Source organism: Micrasema longulum, unplaced genomic scaffold (genome assembly GCF_059751315.1).
Source record: "Micrasema longulum isolate JH-2025_06_02 unplaced genomic scaffold, ASM5975131v1 h1tg000838l, whole genome shotgun sequence".
Lineage (NCBI taxonomy): Eukaryota > Metazoa > Arthropoda > Insecta > Trichoptera > Brachycentridae > Micrasema > Micrasema longulum.
Genome location: NW_028278030.1, coordinates 111,208 through 127,234, shown reverse-complemented (window position 1 = coordinate 127,234; position 16,027 = coordinate 111,208). Strand labels below are relative to the sequence as shown.

The following is a 16,027-nucleotide window of genomic DNA, read 5'->3' as shown; positions in this document are numbered from 1 at the left end:
AAGGGCAACACGTATTTGTGAAGAAAGTAACCTAGAAGAGGAATTGAATATACTGACAAAAGTATTAGAAAGTAATGGCTATAAAAAGAAGGATATAAAAAGAAGAATAATGTCGGTAACAAATCCAAAGAATATTTCCAAGATGGATGATGCTAATACGGATAAAAGAATAGCGTTCCTTCCCTATGTCAAAAATGTCACGGATAGAATTGCAAAAACGCTTAAGAAACGGGACATAAGGACAGTGTTCGGTACGACCTCAAAAGTAAGAAACTTACTAAAATCAGTAAAAGATCGGGACCCACTTGAAACAGATGGAGTATATAAATTAAATTGCAAAAGCTGTGAAACAGTCTACATAGGGCAGACTGCCAGAAACATAATGACAAGAATAAAAGAGCACAAGAGTGCATGCAAGTTGGGGTACCCGGATAAATCAGCTCTTGCAGAGCACTACATAGAAACAGGGCATAATTTCTCATTTGAGCCAAATGTCCTTGGAAAGCCCAAAAATCATCAAGCCCGTTTAATAAAGGAAGCCATAGAAATATACAAGCATCCTAATAACATAAACAGGGATGATGGGTTACGACTACGAACCTCATGGTACCCGGTGCTTCCAAAGCCCACGGTACAAACTCCACACACTTAACCACATACATTGCCCGACTGCGACACGGTACAAATTCCTCACAATTAAACACACTAAAAACTACACTCATACATTCAGCCCTGAAGATGGACACTGCAATGTGCTCCGAAACGTCGGCAATACAAAGCCCACAAACACGGCATAATAACCCAGAAAAACACTATCTGTAGTCATCTTGATTTTTACAGCATTCGAATAACGTAAGTTATTTTGATTTTATCGCCATATGAATTTTTAATCAAAAGACTGATAGTGGGAAGCGAAACACATGATTTTTTTCATACTCTTATTATTTTATATTTATTGTTTAGTTCATAGCGTAGTTATGTGTATTTTAGAATGCCCCACATTTAAAAGTGGGGTATTTTTCAAATATGGCAGGTATAAATGTCTTATGGTAACACTGAATACATTTTGACGCAGCAAACGAACGAATAAACATAACCTCTAAAGTAATATCAGCATGTGTCAGTGACATTTCTGAAATTAAAAACAAAAACACACATTTATCAATGGAATTGCAATTAAATATTTCAACCGCAACGAAAAAGACAAAGAATAAGGTTTGCTTAAAACATGTTTTTGTGTTGTTTAGTAGTATTTTGTGAATTAACTGTATTTTGATGCATTTCCACTTTGTTTACAGCAGCAGAATGTGAACAAAAACGATAATTTCTTAAAAAAACGGAAAGATGATGCGAATTCACAGTTTACATTTGTCAGTAAACCTTCTTTTGAGGGCAAGACGGTTGCCAGAAAACGGAAAATCGACCCGAACAAACCACAAAAAGTAAATTTCTCACTTCTGAACCGACAAAATGATTCAAAAACTTCCACTGCTGCGGCTAAAAAAGACTTCTCCCCCGTCAAAGAAAAAAAAAAAGATAAAACGAAGCATGTTGAGAAAACTGTCGATTTTACGGATGCATCCGATAGTTTTTCAATCAATATTGCGGGTGAAAAAAGTCACAATGATAAGAAAAAAGTTAAAGAAGATAAAGTGTTTCAAAAACGTGATAATTCGGAAAAGAAGCAGTGGAAAAATGATGCCGATAAACAGGAACCTAAAAAAAGAAGTGTTCATTCAAAAATTTCAGCCCTTTTTAAGAACAATCCGGAAATACCGAAAATCGGCCAAAGGCTCGTCAAGCCAATAAATGAGAAAGTGTTCTCCGGAAAGAGTTTTGAAAATTTGAATATTCACAGTTACAGTATTGCCAACTTGGAGAAGAATATGGGTCTAAAACAGCTGACCGTAGTGCAACAAAAAGCATCACCCGTTATCTTAGAGGGGCGGGATGTTTTAGTTAGGTGAGTACCTTTCATCCTTCGTTTTGCATTGAACATTCGTTCACATCACTTAGAGTCATAATACGCCACTGCCCAATAGAGTCGCTCGTGCGGACATAACCATTCTATGATCATCACACATTACACGTTTGTCATTAAACTAATAACCAAGCTAAAAATTTGGAACGCTTTTGTTCTATGCAATAGAGCTAAAGAGCTTCTCTTACGAGTTATTTCTCTAAGTTCGTCTTACACTAATATTTATAAATTTCAAACTATTTTTCTTCACTGTTCTGAGTAAAATAGAACCACAACCCTGGTGGCCGAGTGCTTTCGACTCGGTGGCTTTTCTCGGGTATAAATCCTGAATAAAGAAATCGAGTGGCGATAAGTTGCCTTCGTTATGTAGTGATTGGCGCGTATGCGTACCATGCTTGAAATTACAAGTTCGATTCATGTAGCTTAATGACAAATAACTGTTGACGTGCTAATAAGCGACGTAATAACAATTTCTAACCATCTTTGTTTATCGTATTCGCGATCACAATGGAATATCCGTTAACACCTAATACTAAATGTATAAATATTTACGTTTCGCGATATATAATCCTGCTGGCCAATCACATATTTGAATTTCACCGGTGTAAATATAGAAAATATTCCAAAACTGCTATTTTCATTTATTTATTTATTGTTTATCATGCTATTTATTGCATTTAGCCGGCGATTAGCAAGCCAAATGTCAAGAAAAGCAGTCGTCATAGTAATTGTAATTAAATTTTCACTTTTTTATATTTGATACTCCTTGCCATTTTGCGCATTCACATACGCACATAGGCACACATGAACACAAACATAGCACACACACAATTATGTAAACCCTCTTATTCTATATTATTATTATTAGAAATTATAATGGACTCAGTATGGATGTAGACATTTTTAACTGCACGTTGCATTTGTACAGAAAATTTCTTCATGGGGTCGATTATTTGGGATAGTTGCTGAATGTGCATCTTGAGTGGTTTATGCTATGTATATGTGCCGCATGTAATGTATATGTTTGTGTATGTTTTATATGTGCGTTCATGTGTGTGCGTGGATGACTCGTAGTGTACATTTGATATTTTTATTTATTTTAATTTATTACCTCCATGGAAAACGCAAATGTTAACAATTATTCTTTTCTCACTTGAAATTCTTATTTATTATTTTTTTGTGTCACATTTAATGTTTACATCTTTTACATAATTTATGAAAACTTAATTGGTTTTTTATGTTCTGTATGTTTTTTGAATAAAATAAAATAAAAAAATGTATTATTAAATTAACAATGGATTTTTTTAAATTGGCTCTAGTACTGTTAGCATATTTCTATTGATTGTTGTGTAATTGTCTAAAAATCCCTATTAATATAAATAGATAAATATCTGGAATCTGTGTTTTGTTTTATTAACAGATCGCAGACGGGTTCCGGAAAGACTCTGGCTTACGCATTACCCATTGTTGAAGCTCTGCAAGCACTTAGACCCAAACTAAAACGGCAAGATGGTGTTAAAGCCCTCGTGATTGTGCCGACTAGAGAACTTGCTCTTCAAACCTACGAGCTCTTCCTCAAACTTGTCAGGGTAAGATAAATTTAATTTATTGTGAAAAAAACATGTGGAAATCACCAGATGCCTCTAGAAAACCTGCCACCAGCTATCACTCTCATGTCGATCCTGCAATCTCTGAGTTTCTTCAAATACAGATGAAATTCGTTGAGTAACTAGGCATGTGCAATCGTACAATTGCAAAAATTATTACAAGATATATACCAGAAACTCATTACTGAAGTGGCTACATGCTCTAGGCAATAAACAATTACATTTTGGAGACGAATTTCAGTTCCCAATTTCAATCATAATATCTGTACCTCAGAGGCAGACAATGCAAATCCAGAATTTGATGAAATGACATTTAGATTTTTGCTCCAGTTTATGATCATGTCCATTGATTTTGAAGAAATGTAAGTCTTACAATGAAAGAATCAATGTATTAAGATACTGAAAATACAAATAAATGCTATAAATGATTATAATTCACCAAGAGAAAGTAGGTTCTTTAGGCTTTTGTTAAACATTTGACGTTTGGATTTGCATCCGTCTGCCTCTGAGGTACGGATATAAACAATTACTAATAAAATATCTCAGTAAGAACTTAATGCTTTACGTTAAAACTGTTAATTACAGAACACATTTTTTAATACTATAATACTAATATTTTTAAATATGATGATCTGTTAGCCTATGGCGACGTGTCATCATTATTCTGTTCACAAATCCAAAACCCTACTACAAAACAAAACAAAAAGCAAACCAAACTAACCATAGATAAAGCAAGTCAACTATAGAAATTTAAAGAACTAGTTTCAAATAGATTATTTTTGACATTCCACCTTACTGCCTCATCATCAGTGGTGCTACAGCCCGTTGTGGCCCCTGGCCTTCTCCAGAATTTGTCTCCATTCGTCCCAGCACCCCGCCTCTTCTCCAGTTCGTCAGGCCAATCGCTCTAATGTCACTTTCCACATTATCCAGCCCTCTTAATTTTGGCCTGCCTCTGCTTTGTCTGCCTTCCGAAGTGGTATAAAGAATCTCTTTTGGGGTGCGGTTATCATTCATTCTGTGCACATGGCCCAACCATTGTAATCTTCTTATTTTGATGAATTGTGCAATGTTAGGTTCGCCATACAGTGCCTCTAATTCATGATTAAACCGTCTCCTCCACATTCCGTTTTCGTTGACATCACCAATTATCTTCCTCAATATTTTTCTTTCAAATACTAACACCATATGCAATGACCGGTCTAAGGAGAGTTTTGTAAATAATGGTCTTAGTTTTTCTAGTGAGCAATTTGGATCCCAGATGTTTGAACAAACCATAATAATACCTTACTGCCTACTTATTTTTAAATCATGTTGCTCGTTGTTGATAAATATAAAAAAAAAATATTTTCCTTTTTTTATTTGAGGTGAAAAATAAGTATCATATTTTGATTCTCACCTCTCCGGCTATCCCTATGCAAAAAAATATGTCAATCGATAGCTCCGTTGAGAGGTGAAGGCAGCACAAACAAATAAACAAACACACTTTCTCGTATACATTAGTAGTATGGATTTACATGATACATTTAAGTTTATTTTATATTCTCTAAACAAAGTTTTCTTTTTTTCTTGTATACCTTTTTGATGTGTGAAATACCATATTATATTTTTAAAATGTAAAAGTTATTTGATCCGAGAACTTTGGAAAAATAAAAATAATTCATAATTATGAAACCTGTGGTTATTGATTTCTCTAAATCCATACAATGCTTAAATTATTTTCAGCCCTTCACGTGGATCGTGCCAGGATACCTGATCGGAGGAGAAAACAGGAAAGCGGAGAAGGCGAGAATCCGGAAAGGATTCAATATCCTTATTGGAACTCCAGGACGGATATGCGACCACATTAAACATACTGTTTCTTTAAAGTTGCATGAAACCAGGTTAGTCAAATATCTCAAGAGGTACATTTAAGCAAAACCTTTTCTAATGAATTATTATGGAATTCTTAGGAAATTTGTAGGATTACATGCTGAATAAAATACAGAATTTTATTATGAAGTGTAAGAGGTGATAACTGAATTGAACTGATCTAATCTACTTCATGTCTGAACTGAACTCTACTGAATTACTGAGAATAACACGTAAGAGTGCTACTGCTTTTATAGTAGTTGTACATTTTTACTTCTGAGTGGAGAATTGAGGTCATCATCCTCTATCCCCCTTACTGTCTAGGGTAGGTAATCAGTATTTTGGATGTTTAGATTATTTTGTCGTTTACGTACAAGAAATACATGATTCACCTTCTAAAGTTGAATATATATTCAAAGTATACATGATTTTACATTATTTATTTATACAATTTACATTGTTTGTATTCTTTTTTTATAAAGAATAATGTTCCCTCACTAGAGTGTCCCGTGCCGAGGGAAACATTTTACAAAATGTGAAACATGCCTTAAATTAGTTGTTTAACAAAGTTAACACAATAATAATTTTTAAAAAACGTAAGTAATCTAACTAACCTAATTGTCATAAACATAATAAACAATATAAACTAAAATAAATATAAAAAACATAACCAATTTATATTGACCAAATTTTATAAACAGTACACACATTTTACGTATTTAGCTTAATCAACTCATCGATCCGTGCGCAACCCACCTCCACTATCCATTTCTTAATAGCAATTTTATATTGTGAGTACTTACTAATTTTCCTATGTTTATCAAAAAAGCCTATTTTAATTGTCCTATGTTTATTAAAAAAGCCTATTTTTAGTGAAAAAAAATGTTTGTTATTTATTATCACTAAAATTAGATTTTTTTTCTTTAAAGGTGTTTAATCCTTGACGAGGCAGACCGACTTTTGGATATGGGATATGAAAAGGATGTTTCAAGGTATACTTCACTTTATTAATTACCATTAAATCCATCTTACCTGACCTAACCTAATTTATTCTTCTTGTAAAATTGTCTGCCAAATTCTGATCCTGTATTACGAAGTAAGGCAGAGAGAATTTTTCTCATATTATCCATTTTATAATAAAATTTATTGATTTCTCCTTATAATTTTTTAAATATCAGTTTTTTACTTATCGCAATGGTTACCGAGGAAGCTTACTCATAATTTTGTACTAATATAATATTTTTTTTAGTAAAAATTAGAGTTGTTTGTATTGGATAAATCTCTTGTTTCTTTCCAAACGATTTCCTGATTCAAAATTTATTTGTTTTAGCATTGTTCAGACACTGGAGAGCCACAAAAGAGCAGCTGGATATGATCCAATGGCCTTAGTCAGAGAGTCAGTTAAAAAATCGCACATCCACTTTGGAGAGGAAGAAAAAAGTCATAATCATGATGAAGAAACGGAAAAGAAACATGAAGCAGAAGACCAGGGGGAATCGAACAAACCAAACGAAGAACCATACAAACATGAGCTGTCTAATGTGATCCTATCGGATAAAAGACAAACTGTTCTTCTATCTGCAACTTTAACTAAAGTAAGTGGTTATAGAAATAATTAATTGGATATTAGTCTAATGCAGTCAACATGAACTACCTCATAAATAGTTATATATCCTGCTAATTTGAACTATAAGTTTTATTTTATTTGTAAAACTTCTTTTCTTAGGCTGTTGAGACATTGGCTGGACTAACAATGGAGAACCCAGTCTTCATAGACGCATCTGAGGGGCGAGCCACACTTATTGCAGATTCTTTAGCACAATCCAACCAACCGAAAGAAGAAACTGTTTCGCAAGAAGTTAGTGCTGAAGATGACTTTGAAATCGTTCCTCAAATAGATACTGATGATGACGTTAGTAAAAAGTCTGACACCGAAGTATCTGAAGCAGAAGAAGGTGATTCAAACAGTGACACGAGTGACGATGACGATAATGGAAGCTCTAGTAATAATGAAGATGACAGTAAAGAAAGTTCTGATGATTCAGATAATGATGATAGTGACGCTGGTAGTGAGGTTGATAAAAGTAAACTTCAAGTGCATAGAGGTATTTGAATTTATGTAAAAATTAATTTCATTTTTGTTTTTGATAATGAGAAAAGTAATAATATTAGTAATAAATATATTCTTTTTTAGGGCTTAAAGCTTTCACTGGATTCAACGCCAAAAAAGAAGACGCAAAATTAAATAAAAAGAAGAAAAAGAAAAAAGTTCAGAAAAATGATGAAAGCTCTGACGAAGAAACGGATACAAAACCAAAAGAAACAGCTAAAATATCTAAAAACAAACCAGCCAAGGATGAGAAAATAAAAAATACTGCAGCCGATGGTTCTGATTCAGATTCCGACTACGATTTTTTTGCAGTTGCTAAATGCCCTAAAAAGAAAATAATGGTCGAAGAAACAGAAACTGGAGAACCAGATTTGTCAATGGAAACTAATTTCATAACTGAAAGTGGAGACCACAGCAATCCTTTCCAAAACGCGATCCAAAGTGCCATAGCCCAAGACGAAATGATCATACCGTCTTCAGTTACCCAAATCTACATTGTAGCACCTATGAAACTGAGATTAGTAACACTAAGCGCCCTGATCATTGAAAGATGCGTTAAACCAGGCAGCGGGAAAATGTTAGTCTTCATGGGAACACAAGACTTGATAGACTATCATTGCGACATTCTCTCAAGGGTTCTTGCAGGAAAAATACCCAAGAAAATAACAATAGAATCAAAAAAATATAAAAAAAATGATAGAAGATCAAAAAATCATTCTGAAGATATCGATTTAGAAGCATCAAATAAAGATTCTGACGTCGAAGATGTGGAAATAGACGAAGAGAAAAAATCTAACACTAAAGTTAAAAAGCAAAAGAATGTTACATTAGAAGGAGATAAATTAGGAGGTGATGATGAAGAGTACTTTCAATATGAATACGATGGTATGGATTTAGAAGAATACGAAGCTAAGATGAGAGCTGAAAAGGCGTTTGTCAATGTGGAGTTCTTCCAACTACACGGTTCCATGGATCAAAAAGCGAGGACTGAGGTGTTCAAGACGTTCAGAGTGGCGACATCGGGGGTTCTTCTGTGTACGGTAAATATTTTTCATATTTTGATCTACTTCTAATTCTCCTTTACTCTAGTTTTCATAGTTGAAAAGGATATATATATATACTATTGATTTGTTTTATTCTGAATATGTGTTTTTAATTTAATGTTTTGCTTCAGTTTTTCTTATGATTCTTGTAACAGTTAAGGATTCTTACTTCTTCTTCTTCAGGCATTTTCTCTCTATTATAAATAGAGGCCTCTTCCAAACGTCTCCATTCCTTCCTATCACCCGCTTTCATCATCCATGTTTTACCGGCTATCGAGGCAATGTCACCGACCCAACTTTTCGGTGGCCTTCCAAAACTTCTTATGTTTGCCCATGGTCTCCACTTTATTATTCTGGGTGTCGAACTGCCATCGTTTTGCCTCGCCGAGTGGCCTGCCCACTGCCATTTTAATTTTGCTGCACGATCCATGATATCCACGACTTCGGTTCGGCGCCTTTTCTTTATTTCTTATTATGTCTCTCAGACATACATCGAGCATTTGTCTTTCCACGGATCGTTGCGTGCGGCTGGTTTGTTTATTTGGAAATTCTTGTAATAATTAACAGACTTGAGTAAAATACATATTCCTTCTGGTCTTCAAGCTGCAGTAACCAAGCACATCCCGGAGAAACTCAGGGGATAAAGCCATGGATAATACCCACACTCCCTCATGTAGAGAAACCGAAGAAATTTCTTCTGAACCCTCTCCACCATAAGAGAGTACTTTTTTTTTTTTTTAATTTATTTAAATTTTATTGATAAACCCTTACGGGTTACATACATTTAACAAAATGTTTTCACTTTTAAAATTCACATTCTACTGTTAATAATAATATTTTTAACATCTTTTGTAAAGGTTGCCTGAGTCTTTTGTTTAGTTTTGTCTGGTAGTTTATTGTATAATTTCAGTCCATGGTTTATAAGTCTCGATTGTCCTTTTCTCGTTTTAAAAGATTGTATATGATATTTTTCTGATATTCTCGTATTGTGTTCATGTTTACTACAATTTTTTTCAAGTTTTAATTCTTCATCTACAATTACATCAGTGGCTAATTTATGAATAAATTTTAAAGATTCTAGTTTAAAGAGTTCAGTTACGTTTAATTGTTTGGTTTGTTCAAAAAGTTCTTTAGTTGCTGTTAGATAGGGAAGGTCATACACTAACTTTAATATTTTATTTTGCTGTCTTTGTAGTCTGTTTATGTCATTTTGATATCCTGTTCCCCATAGTAGTTGCATATAACCTATTTTAGTTTTTACATATGCTTCATACATTAAATTTTTTTCCTTTATTGGAACAAAGTTTTTGATTTTAAAAAATAGACTCGATAAAGTTGCCACTTTGCTAATTAAATTGTTGATATGAATTGTCCATGTCAATTGTCTGTCTATTGTTAGTCCTAAGTATTTAACATGTTCAATTTCAGTTAGTCGTTCATTATTTGCATCTACTTTGTGACATTTTTTTTTTTATTCAAAATGGATAATATTGCATTTTTTTTCATTAAGTGTAAGTAAGTTTGTGTTTGTCCATTTAGTCAATATAGTAAGGTCTTCGTTTATGTCATTGTTTGTTAATACGTCTGTTTGATTTTTATAAAAAAGTCCAATGTCGTCGGCATACATAATAATTTTCCCTTTAAAATTATACAGTGATAAGTCATTAATATATAAAATATATAATAGTCGACCCAAAATAGATCCTTGTGGGACTCCAAAATTTACTGTTTGTATTTTACTTTTTTTTCATTTACAAAGGTATACTGCTTCCGATTATTTAAGTATGATTTTAATAGTTTGTATTCTTGAGATTTTACTCCTATATCATTTAATTTTTTTATCATGGTCTCAATGTGAACCGTATCAAAAGCTTTTTTAAAATCAAAACTTCAACTCACACGGTCCCCACATCGAGCCACGCTCAAGTCTACTTCGCACCATCGAGTTTTAAAGAATTCTCAGTACGCGTGTATTACCAAAAACCCTGACTATGGGCAAAAGATATGGAAATGACTAACATAATCCATATTTCACTAAAATTTTAACAAATTGTAATTAATTTCCATGAAAATAGGATCTTTTCAGTATCGCATTAAATAAAATCAAAAGTAAATCGTTGGTAATGAAATCGCCACGAAGTATACGAGGTGTGTTCAGAAAATAACTGGATTTTTTTTAGTTTCGCGGGTTTGGAGAGTCCGATTACCAATTATTTTTATTATGTTGGTATATATGCTCGTGAATATGCTAAATTTTTCAGCTGTATTAATTGTTTACTTTGTCTGTGGCAGCCGCTAAGGTTTGACGTGTTCGGCGTGCTCGGCGATCCAGAATGCCCCCACTGGGACGATCGAGCCTTAGTTTCGACGTCATATCCGTAAACTCGTGTTTCGTCACCTGTTGAACACGTTTCAGTAATTCTGCATCGTCGTTGACTTCATTTAGTGACGCCTGAGCAACTTCCATTCGCCGCTGTTTTTGTTCAAAATTCAAAAATTTTGCAACAAATTTTGCTGCCGCGCGTTTCATACCCAAAACCATAGAACTAAGAATAGTCCAGAAACCGCATACGCACATCAAACAGAAGGCGACTCAGCTGCTCATAAATGAGTAGGTTTACGTTTTGCCCCATTAGTTTCATTGTAGACGTCGCTCAGTACTCAACTCCTGATTTTAATTCAACTATGCCGTGTTGTGTCCTTTTAAAGTGTAGAAATACTGCTAGGATCTTAAAGAAACATGATGGCATCACATTTCATGCGTAATTAACCAACGAAAGTAGCAAATGAATTACTTAAAAATTGAATTATTTTTCCATCTGTCAGATTGTCGAAGAAACAAAATGGAAATTTCGTTAGTGTTGCCAGGGTAGATTTTTTTTTACCCTACTTTGCTCATTTAATAAAAAAACTAATGAAAATTAGACCTCGGATTAAACAACGCCGTGGGAGACATTTGAACGACATTATCTTTAAAACATCAAATATTATTTAGCATGATATAAAAATATCCGTTTTGTGTCAAATAATTTTTTTTTGACCCTTTATTTATCTAATCTGTTGTGTCAATCAATGTTTCCGCGTACACAATAAAATAAAATTTTAGAGAAATTAACAGATTGCCTTTTTTTACCTTACATTTGTGTTATGATTTTTTTTTTCCCATCAAGCAACATTACCCGGCGACAACGTACGCGCGCGTCGAAAGTGTGTCTACAGTCCGACGTATTCAAATATGATTCCACGCTCCTTCTGGACTATTCTTAATTCTATGCCCAAAACATTCGAAAAAATTTCATGGCATGAGCCAATCGATATGCCAACATCATCAGCGATCTTTCTGATTGTGATTCGGCGATCGTTCATAACCATTTCATTAATTTCTTCCGCGTTTTTATCGGTTGTTGATGTGCTGGGGCGTCCTGGCCGTTCATCATCTTAAACGTCTTCACGGCCATCTTGGAAACGCTTATACCACTCGTAAACTGTTGCTTTACTCATAGCAGACTCACCATAGGCATTTGTTAACATTTCACACACTTGATTTCATTTTTTACACAAATTTTTCAACAAACAAAAATCGCCGAGCTCATAAAAACACGTCTTACCTTAGCGGCTGCCACAGACAAAGTAAGCAATGAATAAAATATTTTGTACCAATAAATACATTAAGACTAATTTATCAATCATTGGTGGAGTCAATTATTAGGTACGGTATTACCAGTTGGGGCCTTTCTTGAAAACCAACATTCAAAAATTCAACCTTTACATAACTCGGCTCTTAAATTAATTGACAGATCAGCTAGATAGAAGGAAGAGGTACCCGAACTTATTAAAAAGCGAAGTGCCTGTCCGTAAATGCTATTCTATGGCTCAAAGTATGGCCAAAGAACACTTCATTATACAATTACTAAAATTTTAAATAATTTTTCTAAGCAGATCTTAAAAGAAAATGTTGACAAAACTTTTAAGAAAAAAATAATTAAATGGCTAATATGTAACAAATATATTTATATTGATTTTTAATTAATGTTAACAGTCATCTATTTATTTTTTTGCAAATAAATTTTGTGTAAAAAATACGTATGCTTTTGGTTCTTAATAATGTTTGTTACTTTTTAAATTTATATTTATTTTTTATTTATTTATTTTATTTATTTGGATAACCAACAGCTATAATTATATCATATTTATATAACAAAACAAATAACAAATAAGCCAATTACAGGTTTTCACAAGTAGCATCACAGTAAGTTAAAAAAGATTCTCGAACATAAAATGAATAGTAATTAAATGTAAATTTAAAAGAAAAGAAAAAAAATACTACGAGTTATTTTGAAAGCAAACGCCGCACGTTATTAAGATTATTTTCAAATAAATCTATGTTAAATGATTTATTTAGTACATTAAAATTATTAAAAGTTCGCCATAAATATGAATTTTGCCTATAATTAGATGAAACAAGAGGTATGTGAAGAAGAGGGCTATTTCTTAAAACTTTGGAAGGAACATTGATAGAAAGTTTGCATAGTGGTTCGGGACAGTCAATTGAACCAGAGGCAATTTTAAGTAAATAAATTATATCCGCTATTTCACGACGTTTTTGCAGAGGCAGTAGGTGATGTTTTTTACATATATGAATATACTGGTCAGATTTAAACTCAAGTTTCAACCGGAAACACATGAACTTTACGATTTTTTTTTGAATATTTTCAATGCGTGATATCTGCACATTGTACATAGGATTCCATATTTGTGATGCATATTCTAAATTGCTTCGCACTAATGTACAGTAAAGGATTTTAAGTGTCTTTGCCATAGTGAACGACGTAGAGCTACGCATAACAAAGCCAAGCGCACGCGATGACTTTTTTATGATGCTGTCAACATGGGCGTCAAAAAGTAATTTACTATCATGGAAGACACCTAGATCCTTTACACATAATGAGCGTTGGAGGTTTTGACCCTTAAGCACATAGTTAGTACGTAAAAATTTTACTTTGCGACTAAATGTAATAACTGAACACTTAGAAGGATTAAGGTCCAAGCAGTTGGAGTTGCAGTAATCCTCTAGACGGTCGAGGTCTGACTGCAGATCAAAGACGTCAGTTGGGGTCTTGATTGTTGCAAAAATTTTCATGTCGTCAGCAAAACAAAGCAAACGCGAAGAGGTAAAGCATTTATCAATGTCGTTAACAAAAATTATGAAGAGCAAAGGTCCCAGAAGAGACCCTTGAGGCACCCCGCTGGGGACCCGTACCCAACTAGAAATAAAATTATTAACCACTACCGCTTGCGACCTGTTGTCTATATAAGATGAAAACCATCTGAAGAGGTCACCTCTAATACCGATTTTAGTTAATTTTTTATATAATTTCTCTAACGTTTTTCTTTGTAAAGGAAAAATGAGAAACCTGCTGACAAGCCGGTTTCGCGTTTTAGTGGGTTTCATTATTTTTCCTTTTATATTATCTGTTCGTGTTTACCTTCTTAAATAAAAAAAAAAATATATATTCATTTCAACAGAAAGGGAATTCATTTTCGAGAAAGGAATATGGAAGTCTAGGCATTTACAGGGCTTATGACCTGTCATTGGCTGGTTTAAGTGGCCACTTTACACACTGTGTAATATTCACCATTCTGCCCATCTTTGAACATCCACATTTCCTCAACTCTTCCATCTGTTGACTTTTGTGAAGTAAAAGAGCTGAAACCCTTATCACGTGGGTGAGATTCATCCGGCTGAACCAAATCACTCAAAAATGTTTTCCCTCTCTGTTGAAATGAATTTAAATATGAATAACTCCCTAAGGAGGAAGTCCAGCCAGTCTGCGAGCATTTGGACATACTCAAACATTGTTGAAAAAAAATACAGCAGAAAATGTTGGCATATTTCAGGGGCATACTGTCATCGCTCTAATTTTCTTGCCTCCTCTTTCACAGTAGTAGCCGCTCGATTGTGGAATAATCTACCCACTAATGTTAGAGACGCCCCTTCTTTATTTACATTTAAGTCAAAATTGAAATGTCACTATCCAAATATTTAAATTGTTCCTTTATCCTTCTTCTTTCCTTCCCATCCCCTCTCCACTCTTCATAGTATAGTGTTATTTTTTTATATATATATTTATTTTTGTAATCTTTGCTTTTAATTTTTGGAGAAAATTGTAAGATTCAATATGTCTATGTATTTATAATTTTCTCAAACTGAACGGTTTGGGTAGGTAGGAAGAAATTGCCTTAAGGCAATATGCCCGCCCTTATATGTATATTTATTGCATATGTATATAAAGTGTCAAATAAATAAATGTTTACCGACGTAATAAAAAAATTGACAATCGGACTCTCCGAACCCGCGATTTTTTTAAATTATTGTTATTTTCTGAACACACCCCGTAAGCTGTTCTTTTTTCATTTGGATAATATACAGGCAAAACAAGGAGTTGATCGCGTGCCGGCCATAAACGCGGCTAAACTTAATAATCAATATAAATTAAACCTATAAATTAGTCAACTGCGTTTCGGCGCAGCGTGGCTCCATCTTCGGGGCATTTCTCCGCGGATTTATCGGGAATCGGGGCGGTGGCGTGCGGCCGATGGCGATGCTAAGTTCAGCCTTTGAACAAATTGCACCTACGAGGCAAATTATTCCATCAACGTCGGTTCTACAAATAAATGCAGGTGATCGGGTTGTGGTCCTGTGGCTAGTGTCTCGGACTCACGGACCAAAGGTCTGTTGTTCGAATCCCACTATACCCCAACTTGATTCCATTTTCTAATAGTGAGTTATTTACAACTCGTTGAAAATGGCCCTCAAAATTAAATATTTGGGTAAATCATAAGAACGCAAATATTTCTTTTTTTTAAAAAAAAAAAAAAAGAGTGGGCCGATGATGCATGAGGTTTTTTTTATTTTTTAAGACATCAAAGTGAAAGGGGTCTAAAAAGTTGTATTTTGGATCACATTGAACGTAAAAATTATTTGAAAAAATATTCCGTACTACTTTTGACCCTCAACCGAGGTTTGAAGTTTATCACTCTCTGAACATTTTGTTGTTTGTGGATTTTAATCTATAACTGAATACTCGTACATAATATTATATTTTTACTATTAAGGATCGCGGCGAAACGGACGAACGCAGAAGCGTCCTGCGTATATTGTATTACCATATCATTAGCAACTAATAAAGCAATAGTTGTCTATGTCACGCTCATAAGCGCGTCTGAGCGCGAGAGAGACAAAGATTCTTTTCATAATGCGTATGCCGTGCGATGTCATACCATGGGCTTATTTACGGATAATACACAATGCGTATGTGTTAGTATTTTTTTCTTTTTCAACTTAGTGGTCCATAAAACTCCCCCAAAGCATCGCATAATATCTTCGTGTGTATAAAACATACCTGCGTGATAAAAAACCATAAATGATTAGCGT

The 16,027-nt window shown here is 33.9% G+C and overlaps 1 protein-coding gene across 2 annotated transcripts in view; it reads left to right on the top strand.

The window, feature by feature from the left end:
* Positions 1–1,031: 1,031 nt before the first annotated feature.
* LOC148278706 (ATP-dependent DNA helicase DDX31-like) overlaps positions 1,032–16,027 on the top strand; it is a 37,374-nt gene continuing 22,378 nt past the window's right edge. The window contains exons 1-8 of one of the 2 annotated variants that reach the window (XM_088230991.1): positions 1,032–1,215; positions 1,299–1,963; positions 3,402–3,570; positions 5,314–5,471; positions 6,369–6,431; positions 6,770–7,034; positions 7,166–7,544; positions 7,634–8,589. In XM_088230991.1, coding sequence (XP_088087117.1) covers positions 1,165–1,215; positions 1,299–1,963; positions 3,402–3,570; positions 5,314–5,471; positions 6,369–6,431; positions 6,770–7,034; positions 7,166–7,544; positions 7,634–8,589 — 2,706 coding nt within the window. In that variant the 5' untranslated portion in view covers positions 1,032–1,164. The remainder of the gene's footprint in view (positions 1,216–1,298; positions 1,964–3,401; positions 3,571–5,313; positions 5,472–6,368; positions 6,432–6,769; positions 7,035–7,165; positions 7,545–7,633; positions 8,590–16,027) is intronic. The other variant, XM_088230992.1, reaches the window with a different exon arrangement.